Raw genomic sequence first — 12,961 nt, 5'->3', positions numbered from 1 at the left:
GACAACCTGAAATATTAAGAGGAATGCTATACCTGGCTCAAGCTGGGCTCCTCCACATGGTGCTGCCCGGAAGGCCCAGGTTGGGCCTCAGAAGCCTCAGCTGGGGGGGAAGGAAGCCTGGAAGGAAGACTGGAGAGTGATGACCTGGGTTCAGTCTGACCTGCCAGAAAATGCAGCCTGTCATAGTACCACATCCTGGGGACATAGATGTCATCTGCTGCTCCGGATCTCTGCGAATCCTGGACTTTCTTGCGCTCCCTTACATATGTGCTCCTCAGGCCACCAATTAGGATCTTCAAATATGTGATGTCTGCCGTGGGAATCACCTGCTTCACAATTTCCAACAATTGATCCAGCGCTGCCTTCCTCTTTGTTTGGTTCTTATAATGTGGGTGGTTGATCTCCCACAGACAAGGCAGCTCCCTGAACATGTCAATGAATATTGCCATGAAGTCGGTATCGTTCAAGATATCCATTTTCACTGCAAGACACAACACAAGACAAACCCTAATGTCAGCCAAAACTCTCCTAATCTTGTTACAATATAGGCCTCAATCTAGAAGCAGTAAAGGCCCAAGTTTGTCTCTTACCTTCATTCTTACGATCGGCGCCTCCGATGCTCCTTCCTCCGCTCACAGAACGTACGTAATACACACACGTGTTACGCTTTATACACACTGCGCATGCGTGTAACTCCGCCGCCCCTGACGTTTTTTCTAGTCTATTCCCCGCCCCTTTTCGTTCTGCGCAGTGGGGGAAGAGCACATGGTGGATACACAGCAGGTGCGTGCTAATTACAGGAACGAGGAGGAGGAGGAGGAAAGCCCGGATCCGGACACATCCCGATCCAGAAGGAGATTTAAGGCATCAAATATGTCCTTTGGGGAGATGTTGGAGATGGTGGACATCCTGAAGAAGGCCGACTATGATGGGAAGTATGGACCTTACCCCAACCCCAATGTCAGAAAGGCCAAGATCATGGCGAAAGTGGTCAGGAGTCTGCACCGGAATTTTGGGGTACGACGATCGAAAGATCAGCTTAGGAAATGGTGGTCGGACCTCAAATTACGAGAACATGAGCAGTACAGAAAGATCCGGATAGTGCTGCAAAAAAGTAAGTAGTTGTGCTGTGTTCCTATTCTTTATGTTTATTACGTTAGTGCTGCTCCATGTGCTTTTCTTAAAAGTGTACATTTTAAAATGGCAACTTTCATGTTCATGGGCACATTATTCGTTCATATCAAACATTTTTCTTTCGGCCTATAAAATACCATTGTTTTGGCCATATGCATTTGGCCACATTTTTTACGCCCTACTTGTATGAAACTAATTTGGTTGTGTAGATGGCTTTGTTACTAGAATGAAATGCAAACTAGATTACATGAGGTGAATATAGGGCCAGGAGAGCATGCTGGGGAGGTAAGTGAGGGCAAACATGTATGAAGGACAAAAAAAAAAATACATAAAAATCCAGCATGCATGGGAACAAAGGGGACATTCACAGCATATTACAATCATGGTAATTAGGGAATGAGGAAAGAAATACAATATATTAGCAAACATTCAATACAATAAAATGTGATATTAAAGGATAAAAATCTTACCTTCATATACTCCTTCTGCAGGACCTGGATGATGGCAGAACGGGTCTCTGGGATAGTGATACCCAGAGCCTGGGGGGAGATGCCTGTCGAGAACTTCAAGTCCTGCAGGCTTCTCCCTGTCGCCAAGTACCGCAGGGTAGCGACGAGCCTCTGCTCCGGAGTGGTGACTTGCCTCATGCAGGTATCCTGCCTGCTGATATAGGGGGTCAGCGAAGCCAACAAACAGTGAAATACGGGGTCCGTCATCCTGAGAAAGTTCCTGAATTCATCAGGATTATTCTCACGGATCTCACGGAGCAAAGGCATATGAGAGAACTGGTCATGCTGAAGCAACCAATTCTTGGTCCATGAACTCCTCCCCACCCTGTTTATGGACTGGACTTGTGTCAAGGTCAGGACCCCAACACCAAGCCCCCGCACAGCACGAACTCTACGAGGAGTACGTATACGCAACATGGCTAGAAAACGGTCGGCTGCTCAGAACGAAGTAACAGAACGCACTGAAGAACAGCAAGGCCTGTGAAGAGCGACCTGAAAAACAGCAACGAGCGGACAAGATCGCAAGAAGACTCCAATACGAACTGACTGCACGCACTGAAGAGCAGATACAAACCCACAAGCACAAACTGAACCGCAGAAAACGATCTGAAAGGCACGAGTCTGAAAAAACGCGAATCGTCTCTCACCAAAGTTTTACTAACACGAGATTAGCAAAAGGAGCCCAAAGGGTGCCGCGCTTGGTTCTGAACTGGCCTTTTCTAGTCTCGTCGTACGTGGTGTACGTGACCGCATGGTTGGCGATCGGAAATTCCGACAACTTTGTGCGACCATGTGTACGCAAAACAAGTTTGAGCCAACATCCGTCGGAAAAAATCTGAGGAATTTGTTGTCGGAATGTCCGATCAATGTCCGACCGTGTGTACGGGACATGACAGTGAGTGCTTGTGTCCATTCCCCTAGGTATAAAGGTTAATGCACACAGAGCAACTTGAGCCCTTGGGCCCTTGGTACCAATTCTGTTGAAATGTTGTAAGGATCTGTCTTTATTAGTCACTACACCTCAGAAGAGACATAATAAAAAAAAGTAATACAGGCCAATGACAAGTAATACTCAGATAAAGAAAGCAGTTAACATCCATGGTCAAGTACTGTATAGTATAAACTGTCCATGTAAATGACAATAATGTCCCACTGGTTGTCACCTATAATCCATGCCTAAAAGTTCTAAAAAAGATCACAAAAGCACTCCAGCACCGGTATGAAAGATTACAAGACATATTAACACAGTTGCCTATCTTGGCATATTTACAAGCACCCAATTTAAAACAGTGAATTCTATAGCAGATATCTTAATAGCCTGGTATAAAATACAGCAGAAGCAAGGATATAAAATCTAAAGGATGCATAAAAAATACTTTTAAGATGCCTACAAAATAATAATTTTATATATCACCCAACCCAGTGAATAACAGTTTTGCTTTTTTTTTGTATTATAATTATGAACCAGAAATGTAATTGACCAGAAATGTCATTTATTGCCCACATACTGTATGTCCTCCAAAGCAAGGAAATGAGCCACTGAATAATTGCAATGCTTTGTGGACTGCTTCACATATAAGGCATTTATTCTAAATATTCAGTAAAATGGGTGTAAAAGAGGCATTCGAAAAATGATGTTTCATACTCATATATAGCACATTAAACAACATTGAACACAAATGTGTTAGTTGTAGCAAATTATTTTACATAAAATATTTGTTTCCATTCTCTAACGTGCACTATATTAGCAGCTATCTGTGAGTTACAACCCACATATTGCTATATTTATTAAATCTCTAACTACCTTGTAAATTTGCAACCATTGATGAGTTGCAGCTCCAATTCTGTAAACAATTAATTTTTTTTGCAGTGAGGCGGATTAATTATTTTATACATCTATTTTATCCAAGGTATGTTTCCTATTCCTGAACGTCAAGGACTTCCTAGACTTCCTACAGGGGTAAGGTGCCTTAGAAATCCTCTTAAATGTATGTATATAGAACAAGAAAAACAAAACAAAACACTACCAGTAGATAATTAATTGTAAGTGCTTGGCTCTGAATGCCTATATGACAGTTTATGTCTAAAGATATAAAAGAAGTCACATTGCAGGCTTTTTTCTGTCTTCCATAAGCTATCGGAATAAGTAGGTCAACTTTACACACTTGGAAATCAGTCACTAAAATGACATCATTCTATTTAAATTCACATTTATTGTTTCTTAAATAAGGAATCTATTATGCACCATTAATAATGTGTGAATCATTATAAACTTATAAAGGTAAAATAAAATAAAGATCTCTTCTTCCGATGCTAAAATGGATTTTTCACTTAAACTGGCAGTTCACGTCACTGTGCTTATGCATGAATAGTTGGGGGAAACTGGTGTATTAGTCCAAGTAAGCACAAGATATGGAGGTTATTTTATAACATAACGAAAAGAACACTGTGTAACAGTCTATGACAACCAAACAAATTTCTGCTTTCTGTCCAAACTGCTGATTGGTTGTCATAGATTATTGCAAAACTTTGCTCTTTAAACTGGTTTAAAAAATTAAATTAAATTCTGATACTTAGAAATTAGAAATACGAAATTCAGTAATGATGGTTAGCATGCTTTAAAAAAACAACATCATTTCAAAGCTAGTGTATAGAACTACCATCTACCTAATACATATCTTTTACCACTGATTGAGTTGGTCAGACAACAAGTATTTGGCAGGTTAAGAACAAAATGCGACCTGCTATTCACTGATATATACAGAAGTTTCAGAAAATTAGCAGACATGTATTTAAAACAAAGGCCATTTATTGGAGAGCAGTATTTCAAACACATTTTTATCATTTTTGGGCTTATTTCATAAAGGAGCTAAGATTATTTATACTATAAATCCAATCATATGAAAAGAAAATCCCTGATCATTTTAATGTGCAGATGAAATAAGTAAAGAGGAATTTGCTTTTTACGTGATTGATTGAATAATAAAGTGAATATTCACACAATTTATTGTGTGAAGATTCTCAGCCTCATTGCCTAATAATTGCAAGTTAGAAATCTACTAACTGTATTTTTTTTTTATCATATGCCTATATGAAAACTACCATAGGGCAGTAGCCTCAACAGAAAAATGTAAAAAAAATACCAGGTATCATAATGTATGCATAGTTGCAGACACTAGCTCATACTATGTGTGTAACTTTGTTATTATGTAACAGTGTAATTAAGCACTTATTGGTTCAAAATCACAAAGCTCTTTATCTATTAAAAAAAGAAAGCTGATGTTGATGCTTTTAGAAGCCAATCAGTTATTAACTTTAATTTTCTTTTCTGAGCATTCAGATCATTTAAGTTAAGGCACACCAATGCACATATTTATCATGCACCACTTCATGCATTTTAATATGTATCTGCCACCAGCCACCATTGCTCATTGTTTCCATACCTGATTAAATATCATACTGTGCGAAACTGAAGATGAGCAAGTCAGCCATGGTTAGTTTAATGACTTGAGTCACTAAACCATCTGGTCGCTATGAAGGTTAATATGAGGCCAAATATTCCAGAGCACACACAAGCTCTAAATATTTATAACTGTATAACAATGATGTAAAATTACCTACAGGTCTGCATTAATGATTGCTTTCTGTTTACTAAAATAACAAAAAAAGGGCATAAGGCAGGCAACAAAAATGAGACCTTTCTATTGCTGTTTTTTTTTAATCAATATGTGCAGATGTGATAAGAAGTAGCATCTTTGTACCTAAAGGGGTTAAATTATATTATAGACCTTTTTACATTAGAACATAACTGTGAGAGTGGTGATGTATTATGCATGAAAAAGTTTACTTTACTTAGGGTGTCTATAGATCCGGGGTCTCTAAACTTTCTAAACAAAGGGCCAGTTTACTGTCTTTCAGACTTTAGAGGGGCCAGATTAGTGCCAGTGGGAGTTGAAAATGTCCTGGCGTCCAGTGGGAGTGAACAGTGCCCTAGCTTTGGTGTCAGTGGGAGCATTAGTTCCCGATCACTTGTGTCAGTGGAAGGAATAGTGCCCCATCGTTGGTGTCAATGGAAGAAATTCTGTCCCATCGTTGGTGTCAGTGGGAGAAATTCTTCCCCGTTTTTGGTGACAGTGGGAGGAATTATGCCCTTTTGTTGGTGTCAGTGGGAGGAGTAGTGCTCCATTGTTGGTGTCAGTGGGAGGAAAAGTGACCTATCGTTGGTATCAATGGAAGGAATTATGCCCCATCATTGGTGTCAATGGAAGGAATAATGCCCCATTATTGGTGTCAGTGACATGAATTATGCCCCATTCTTGTTGTCAACAGATGGAATAGTACCCCAAGGGTCTGATAAAAGCAAGCAAAGGGCCACATCCAGCCCCCTGGGCCACAGTTTGTAGACCTCTGCTATAGATGATCAGTTGTTTCACCAAAATCATTGGCAGTAAAAGATCAGGCTTTCTTTGCTTGAACGATGTAACACAAAACCACAATCAACTCCCTGACTCAACACATTTTGGATATGGATCACACATGTTCCAAAGTGTGTCGCATTTTTAAACAGAATGTCTACTCATTTGCAAGAAAAAATCTTGATTGTCCTAATTGACCTTCATTTAGGATTGGGCATTTGAAGTGAACACAGCTTTTCATATTTACCAAGATAAGTGCTATACTCTTTTTTGTAAATCAATCCTAATGAGGGCTTCTGAAGCTCAACAGTTGACAGAATTTAAAAGCAATATGGTTAGTATAGCTACGACACAACACCCCCACCTCTCACAAACATACACACAACTACACTACTGCACGTAGTTACCATATATAGGTATATATATAGGTAAGGGAAATAATAGTACAGTCAAAGAAAAGGAGATTCTGCAACACACATCTAGCAGATACTTCTAGCAAAAAAAGCCACCCGTATCTGTCTACAATGTTAACCCTAAAAAATCTATTGTTTTATCTCTTGTCTGTACATCACCTTTAGATAGCGATAGCATTGCATGTTGTGAAAACTTGTTTCTCATAGCCCATTTACTGACATGTAACGACATTGTGGTTTCTAGAATTGGTCAGCAGGTGGAATAATCGCAAGATTCAAATCCTACTCCTTTCCCAAGGCTGGCAGCAAAAAGGTGCACAGAACACGCTCTTGCAAAGCTTTGTTAATTATTGGCAGGCTTTTGGCTGCTTTGGGCGTACAGCTTACATTAAAGTAGCATTGCGGGTTTCACATTCCTATTTAATTTAACATATAAAATATGGACCATTTCTAGAAAATGGTATTAAGAAGCACAATAGCTCCACATTAGTGCTTTAAAGTTCTTTGCATTTGATTATCTCCTGGTGTTAATGCTTTCTATGTAACTTTTAAGTTGCAGTGCTTTCACTGTAACTATCCTGAAGTTACCAGCATTATCCTCACATTCATTACCTTGACCACGACCACGTCATCACCTCAAGCTGCCATGATACCATTCTCTGTGCTGTGCAGTATTGAATGGGTTATTGCCAATACTGCAAGTAATATAGCAACAGGGGATGATAAATTAGCTAGTTCTACTAAAGACTAATTGAAAACTATAGACCATGTAGAATACGAGAAAGCCAAAGTAAAGGTTCCATTAAGAGCAGCACATGGAGAACAAAACCTCTGAACGCAATGTAATTCAGTCTTTTATTTCACAGGCCAGCAATGCTGCTTTAATTGTCCTAATCTTGTGATGAACTTCTAAATCCTGCCAGCTTTGCATTTGTGACTCCCTAACATTTGGCTTAGAAAAGTAAAATACAGCAAAATAAAGGTGTGTTTTTGTTTTCAGTATAATTAATGCAATTCTACTAAGACATGACTAATTGTGAATAAGTCAGACCAGAGTAAGTATTAAATGCAAATGTGAAAATGCATGGTTTGTATTTGATATTTGAGTGTAGTCGAATCTGAGGATACTGCTTTACTTAAAGAGAACCTCGGGTTCAGCTTAAAAACCTAAGGATTTACCTGATATTTTTTTTTAAGTTACTTGTATGCTCCCGCCGATCAGGGCAGAAGTGTCTGATAAACTGACTGCAAGACAGTCCTTTCTCCTGCCTAAAACTACTGCTGATAACAGACATTCAAAAAATGGCCTAACAAATCTGCTGTCAGGATTTTATATAAAAAAAAAAAAAATTAAGTTTATTTTTTTAATTGACAGTTTTTTACTTGCCTTGCCTACTAGAGAGTATGTGAGCTCTCATCTCAAGCAGTAGACAGATGAATCTCAATTAGAACGTACAGTCTAGCACTGGGCTGACACTTTTTTTTGGCACAAGGATGAATTTATTAAATTTGTTGTCCTGTAAAACATACATTTGCAGTCTTATTGTTAATATAGCTGACACTTTTTATTCTGACAGGCAGAGAATGCAAGTAAAAAATAACACACTCCTACCCTGTGAAAGAAAGCTATACATTTATACAAAGTGGTTTAAAGGGCTCAAGTTTTTTTACCTTCATGCATTCTATGCATGAAGGTAAAAAAACCTTTTGTGTGCAGAGGCCTCCCCAGCCCCCCTAATACTCACCTGAGCCTCCTCTCGATACATTTATGTGCATGAGAGCTGAGCTTCTCCCGGGTCTTTTACTCCTCATTTGCTGGGGCAGCAGTGGGACCCATTGGCTCTTGCTACTGTCAATCACAGTCAGTGAGTCAATGAGGAAAGAGCTGAGGGGTGGGGGTGAGCTGCGGCTCTGTGTGTCTTATGGGCGCAGAGAAAGGGGTCAGGAGCGAGCACACACCAGTGCCCCCAGAGCAAGCAGATTGCTATTGGGGGCACTGGAAGTAGAGGAGGAGCAAGGAGTGCCAGCGGGGGACCAGAAAACAGGAGGATCGGGGCTGCTCTGTGCAATACCACTGCACAAAGCAGGTAAGTATGCCATGTTTGTTATTTTAAAAAAATGAACCTTTAATGTCACTTTAAGACTAAATATTCAGAAGTTTTTACATGTAAAAACATTCTACATTTCAGATATTCACTATTTAGTAAAACATAAATTCAGAAAACTGGAATTTGGTTAAAAACCTTCTTGCATTCAATTTTAGATGTTTGTTTAATTGGATATTTTAATGAGATGTAACCTGCCATTGATCATACATGTACAGGAGAAATACAGTTCCCTGAGTTGATAAATGTCTGATTTAAAAAAGGTAATCTGAGTTTGCATCATATGAATCCTAAATATGTATCCATCAAAAAGTTTGACATTCGGATACACAGCCAATGTAATACTTTGCTGCATTTGTTGGATAGCATTAGTAGCTAAAGTAAAAAGTAGTAAATATTGTACTAGGTAAATGACCCATCTGTAAATGTAACCATAGCCATTGCAATGCAACCTTTGCAACTAAGCTCCAAAGGGAGACAATATGCAGAGATAATGCTCTTATTGATGACTGCATAATGATTTATCCAAGTAACAGAAGCTTCTGACAAGTGTATTAGTCATTTTTCCAATATTATCCAGATGAAGAAAAGTATCAAGAGTAGTTCTATTAAAATTCCAGCATTCTTATCCAACTACAGAAATGGAATGTCTATTGACATTTCCTTCATGCACAAAAATGAGAGCAGTGAGCTTTATTGGCAGTGGCCCAGTCCAGACTTATTTGTGCCATACTGCTATAAAAGCATAGTTGGAAGCATTCACGTAATGACATATTTAAGTCTAAAATTCCTTCAATCTGTCTTTAGAAAGAATAATCTGCAAGCACATAAATGTTCCAGATCAGTGATGGCTGGTGAAGTTTTAGGATGGGGGGGCGCCAGACCCAGCCCATCCTTTTTGACCCCTCCCACTTGGTGAAAATGGGCGTGGTTTCAGTGAAATAGTCGGCATGGCTCTAAGGTGGTGTGGTTAGTGTCTGAGATGAATGAGGGATGGAGGGAGAGAGGGATGGAGGGACAGCAGGCCCAGATCCTACACAACAATAGAAAGTTTAACAATCAGCAGATAAAGATATTCCAAACACCTGGTGTTAGCACTTCAATCATCCCGGCACCATGGTTGTTATGGTGTCAGGATGATTGAAGCGCATTATTTCTATTATTACATTGTAATATAAAATGAAATCATTCAACTCACCATAATGCAGAATCAGTGGGAGCTCTGAGCGTGTCACTAGCCACGTCGCCTGCCACCAGATGCCATCAGGTGTCCCCAGCGGAGTCTGTCCTTACATGCAGCCTGTGTCCACCAAATGCAGCCTGTGTGCCACCAAATGCAGCCTGTGTCTCACCAAATGCAGCCTGTGTCTCACCAAATGCAGCCTGTGTCCCACCAAATGCAGCCTTTGTCCCACCAAATGCAGCCTGTGTCCCACCAAATGCAGCCTGTGTCCACCAAATGCAGCCTTGCCTGTGTCACATCGACCCCCCCTCCTCCCCGTTCTCCATGGGAGCACAGTGGTACTTACCTTACTGTGTGGTGTCCTCTCCTACTGTGTGAGCACTGGCATCAGCGATGGAGGAGTCCGCTCCTCCCATACTTCCTGTTTCCTCTCTCCCAGGTGCAATGGGAGAGAGAAAACAAGAAGGGACATCAAAATGAGATGTCAATCAAACTGCCCGGCCGTAGTAATAGATACTATGAGCGCCGGGCAGAAGCTACTTGGCGCTTCGGAAAGTGCCGCAAGGCGGGATAAAAGCCCACAAATGAAGCGCCGCATCTGCAATCTGGTGATTGCATAGACGTGGCACTTCCCATAAGTGCACTGTGTCCAGTGTCGCACTGTGTCCGGCGTCCGAACACAGTGCACTTAAGGACCTCTTTTTGTATTTTTTTTTTTTAAAGGGCCAGTATTAAAAAATTTTTTTTTTTTGTGACTGCCTGGAGGGGGGGTTGGGGTGGCGCCCATGCGGATGCATTTTTAAACGGATTGCACATGTCTAATGTACATCATGGTGTATACAGTGCGAAGGACAGGACTATAATGTACTATATACAGTAGCATACAGGGTTCAGGACCATGATGTACAACAAAGGCTATACAGTATAATGTACAACATAGAGAATGCATTTTGGTGGTTAGGGTATAACGTACAGCATATATTGTAGGAGTCAGGAGTATAAAATACAGTGTAGTGCAGGAGTTCTTTCTCATCAGTTCTTTCACTGCTTCCTCTATTCAGCACTGCTTTAGTGCCAGACCATGGTCAGCTTCTCCCTTTAACGAGGCACTATCATGCTTCCCACCACACACATGCACAGATTGAGCAATGTGCTGAATTGCCTTGGAGTGGGAGAAGGTTCTGAACTGCCTCAGGATTTGTTTATGAATGAGCTGTCATGGAATTTGTATATGAATGAGTTGTGGGTACAATGTAACAGGGTAGGGCTGCTGGGCAGAGGTATGTATTCTCACAGTTTCTTGACCTAGCATTATATCATACATAATAAAATACCATAAACACTTCTAAACACCTCGAAAGTGCTTGTACATCTAGAGGAGAACGTTATTCAGCTTAAGGGAACCCAATATTCAAATGGAAGCACCTGTGTTATATCTGACAAGACTCATTGAGATACTTAAAATTCTATTGGTTCGCATAACTTTTTCATGCACTCTTTAGTGAATGAGTGTGAGTACCTAATGGCTTTTAAACTGTTATCACAGTCATAAAGTAACTCTTACTGGCCTAAAATGTCTAAATATATATGCAGTTATCCTTTTACTGTTCTCAAGTCTAGGTCGTTACTGAGTAAAATTCTCTGTTTTCTGTAACCATTACAGCAAAGTTTGGCCGAAGTTAGTCGTCATGGAAGCGTTTCTTCAATAAATCCATATGTTTCAAGACCAAAACCAGGTGAAAGAGGTAAGCTAGACAAATGTATTATTTAAAAAAAAAAAACTATACATGTAAAAAAATAATAATCATGCCTATAGAAGTTGAACAGTCGGAAGCAGAGATGAATAAAAAGACACAAAAGGTTATGCAACTAGTAGTGAAAGCATTTACACTGTTGTGTATATTGAATGATTTTCACATAACTCTAATGCCCTGTACACACGATCAGACATTGATCGGACATTCAGACAACAAAATCCATGGATTTTTTCCGAAGGATGTTGGCTCAAACTTGTCTTGCATACACACGGTCGCAAGAAGTTGCCGGAAAATCCTATCGTTCTGAACGCGGTGACGTAAAACACGTACGTCGGGACTATAAACGGGGCAGTAGCCAATAGCTTTCGTCTCTTAATTTACTCTGAGCATGTGTGGCACTTTGTGCGTTGGATTTGTGTACATACGATCGGAATTTAACCGATTGGATTTTGTTGTCAGAAAATTTTATAGCCTGCTCTCAAACTTTGTGTGTCGGAAATTCCGACGGAAAAAGTCAGATGGAGCCCACACACGATCGGAATTTCCGACAACACAATCCGATCGCACTTTTTACGTCGGAAAATCCGACCGTGTGTACAGGGCATTAGTGGTACTGCCAAAGTCAAAGTTGTAACAAAAGTCATATTCTATCAGTATTATATGTTTTCTTAACACATGCAATATCTCACAAAATTGAGTACACCCCTCACATTTTTGTAAATTTTTTATTATATCTATTCATGTGACAACACTGAAGAAATTACACTTTGCTACAATGTAAAGTAGTGAGTGTGCAGCTTGTATAACAGTGTAAATTTGCTGTCCCCTCAAAAGAACTCAACAAACAGCCATTTATGTCTAAGCCGCTGGCAACAAAAGTGAGTACACCCCTAAGTGAAAATGTCCAAATTATGCCCAATTAGCCATTTTCCCTCACCGGTGTCATGTGCCTCGTTAGTGTTACAAGGTCTCAGGTGTGAATGGGGAGCAGGTGTGTTAAATTTGGTGTTATCGCTCTCACTCTCTCATACTGGTCACTGGAAGTTCAACATGGCACCTCTTGGCAAAGAACTGTCAGGGCTGGGCTCAGCCCTTCCTTCTCTGTGCTGGCCGCTCAGCTGTCGGCTACCTGCCAGCTCCCATCTCTCTCCACAGTTACCCAGCTGTTGTTGATTCTGCTTATCAGTCCTGCGTACTTAAAGTCATCCAGCTCACTTGATCTCTGCCTTCGCCTACATCACAGAGACTTTCTCCTGCATTCCTGTTGAAGACTTGCTTGGCTGACGTTCCTTCTGGCTCCTGATCCTGCTTGCTGTACTACTACATTTATCTCTGGCTCTCTGACATTTGCTTGGCTGACTACCTGATCCGGTTACTGAACTCTGGTTTGTTTTGACTACGCTTACTCTGTTTCCCTTATTATTATTATTATTAAACAAGTGTGA

The 12,961-nt window shown here is 40.3% G+C and overlaps 1 protein-coding gene across 6 annotated transcripts in view; it reads left to right on the top strand.

The window, feature by feature from the left end:
* The window catches only part of SYK (spleen associated tyrosine kinase), a 231,216-nt gene that overhangs the window by 126,376 nt on the left and 91,879 nt on the right, over positions 1 to 12,961 (top strand). For 4 of the 6 annotated variants that reach the window (XM_073632919.1, XM_073632909.1, XM_073632913.1 and 1 more), the window contains 3 exons: positions 3,554 to 3,603; positions 6,716 to 6,784; positions 11,423 to 11,504. The exons of 1 other annotated variant lie outside the window; for it this stretch is intronic. In XM_073632919.1, the coding sequence (XP_073489020.1) occupies positions 3,554 to 3,603; positions 6,716 to 6,784; positions 11,423 to 11,504 (201 nt within the window). The remainder of the gene's footprint in view (positions 1 to 3,553; positions 3,604 to 6,715; positions 6,785 to 11,422; positions 11,505 to 12,961) is intronic. One more of the 6 variants, XM_073632922.1, reaches the window with a different exon arrangement.

Source organism: Aquarana catesbeiana, linkage group LG01, assembly GCF_042186555.1.
Source record: "Aquarana catesbeiana isolate 2022-GZ linkage group LG01, ASM4218655v1, whole genome shotgun sequence".
In the NCBI taxonomy this organism is placed as follows: Eukaryota; Metazoa; Chordata; class Amphibia; order Anura; family Ranidae; genus Aquarana; species Aquarana catesbeiana.
The sequence above is the reverse complement of the archived record's forward strand: the minus strand, read 5'-3'. Positions and strand labels throughout refer to the sequence as shown.